Here is a 2025-nt window from a genome sequence, read left to right on the forward strand (position 1 = left end):
AAAAAAAAAAAAAAAAAAGAATTTATTTAATATCTCATGATTCCTAATGTTTACTATATTGATATTTTCCTCAGAAAAGTTTATAGCAAGTTTATACTTTAAAAACTTATGGCTCGGCTCAGTGCCTGTGGCTCAAGTGGCTAAGGCGCCAGCCACATACACCTAAGGTGGCAGGTTCGAATCTAGCCCAGGCCGCCAAACAACAATGACGGCTGCAACCAAAAAATAGCCGGGCGTTGTGGTGGGCACCTGTGGTCCCAGCTACTTGAGAGGCTAAGGCAGGAGACTCGCTTAAGCCCAGGAGTTGGAGGTTGCTGTGAGCTGTGATGCCACAGCACTCTATCCAGGGGAACAGCTTGAGGCTCCGTCTCAAAAAAAAAAAAAAAACTTGTAATGTGTACTTCAAAAATGTGAATTCTCTTTCAACTCATTTATTTTCTCCATGAAATAGCAATTAGATACCAATTATAAGCATAATATCTGAAAGCCTGAACTTAAAATACACATACACACACACACACATACACACACAATCTCTTATACTTGGAAAACAAAGACAATACTCAGGAGAACATTTCCTTTTTCTACTGTAGGTAAATGAATTGGTGCAGGTGGAAACATACCTCCGAAGTGAAGGTGTTCTGGTGCGATACTGGTATCCTATTGATATGTTGGAGAGGCCCCCAGCAGGCTACCGAAGGACCGCCACCAATGGGCTGGTCACACTGGACAATACCAACCTTCAAATTCACAGGTAAAATCGAGCCTTTCTTTCTAATGGGTCACAGAAATCCACTTACCCTAATAAAAGAAGGTTTTTCCTTCAAAGATAACAGTTAGAAGGAGAGAGGGCAGCTAATAAAGATAACAGCAAAATTGCAGGCATTGGGAAGAAAAGTTGGAGGATTTGGAATCACCTGGCTGGTGGGAAATGCATTGTGCTGTGAATTGGGGGGACAGAGGTAGCTACAGGTTTGAAGAGTGAAAAAAGTTAAGAGGGCCGTGCCTGTGGCTCAAGGAATAGGGCGCCAGCCTCATACACAGGGGGTGGCAGATTCAAACCCTGCCCCAGCCAAAAAAAAAAAGTTAAAGAGTAAAGCAGGCCAGGCACAGTGGTTCATGCCTGCAGTCCTAGCACTCTGGGTCGCCCAGGCAGGTGGATTGCTTAAGATCAGAAGTTTGAGACTAGCCTGAACAAAGCAAAACCCTGACTGTACTAACCATAGAAAAAGTAGACTGGTGCTGTGGCAGGCGCCTGTAGTCTCAGCTACTTGGGAAGTTGAGGCAAGAGGATATCTTGGGCCCAAGAGTTTGAGGTTGTTGTGAGATATGATGATGCCACGGCACTCCACCAAGGACGACAGAGGGAGATTCTGCCTCAAAAAAAAAAAAAGAAAGAAAGAAAAGCAAGTAAGAAGCTAAGAAGATGTCCAGGCATTGTGTGAGCAATCAGGTCATTCCTCTCTGAGGCTACGTAGGTATTGCTTGAGTTCTTGCTTTGCGCCTAGCACTGTGTAGGATTCTGGAAGAGAACAGAAGGCACTGTAGACATGTGCCTGCCCTTAGTAGGCTGAAATTTAAGTGTCCACCTTTACAAATTCTCTTGTGAGTTATTCCTTTCAGTTTTTTTTTCTTTTTTTTTTTATTGAATGGCAACTATGTACATTAATGCACTTCTGGGGTACAGTGTGGGGTTTTCACACACATTCCGAAACACTTCCATCAAACTGGTTAACATAGCCTTCGTGTCATTTTCTTAGTTATTATTTTAAAACGTTCACATTCTGCTCTGAGAAAGATTCACTTGTACCCTTGTAAGATAAACCTCAGAAGTGATCCCTCCAATCCCTGTCCCTCCACCCATTCCCCCCTCCCCTCTCCCTCCCCGCTTCCTGTATTCTTAGGCTGTTATTAGGTTATAGCTTACATATAAAAGGTATAAATTAGTTTCATAATAGGGGTGTGTACATTGGATACTTTTTCTTCCATTCTTGTGATACTTTGCTCAGAAGAACATTTTCCAGC

General features: G+C 42.9%; 1 protein-coding gene across 1 annotated transcript in view; it reads left to right on the forward strand.

Moving 5' to 3' along the window:
- Window positions 1–2025, forward strand: part of HECTD4 (HECT domain E3 ubiquitin protein ligase 4) — a 213386-nt gene that overhangs the window by 170943 nt on the left and 40418 nt on the right. Inside the window, exon 54 of the mRNA XM_023513244.1 lies at window positions 594–754. Coding sequence (XP_023369012.1) covers window positions 594–754 — 161 coding nt within the window. The remainder of the gene's footprint in view (window positions 1–593; window positions 755–2025) is intronic.

The sequence above is a fragment of the Otolemur garnettii genome, unplaced genomic scaffold, assembly GCF_000181295.1.
Source record: "Otolemur garnettii isolate 467f Iridium unplaced genomic scaffold, OtoGar3 scaffold00038, whole genome shotgun sequence".
NCBI classification, from domain to species: domain Eukaryota; kingdom Metazoa; phylum Chordata; class Mammalia; order Primates; family Galagidae; genus Otolemur; species Otolemur garnettii.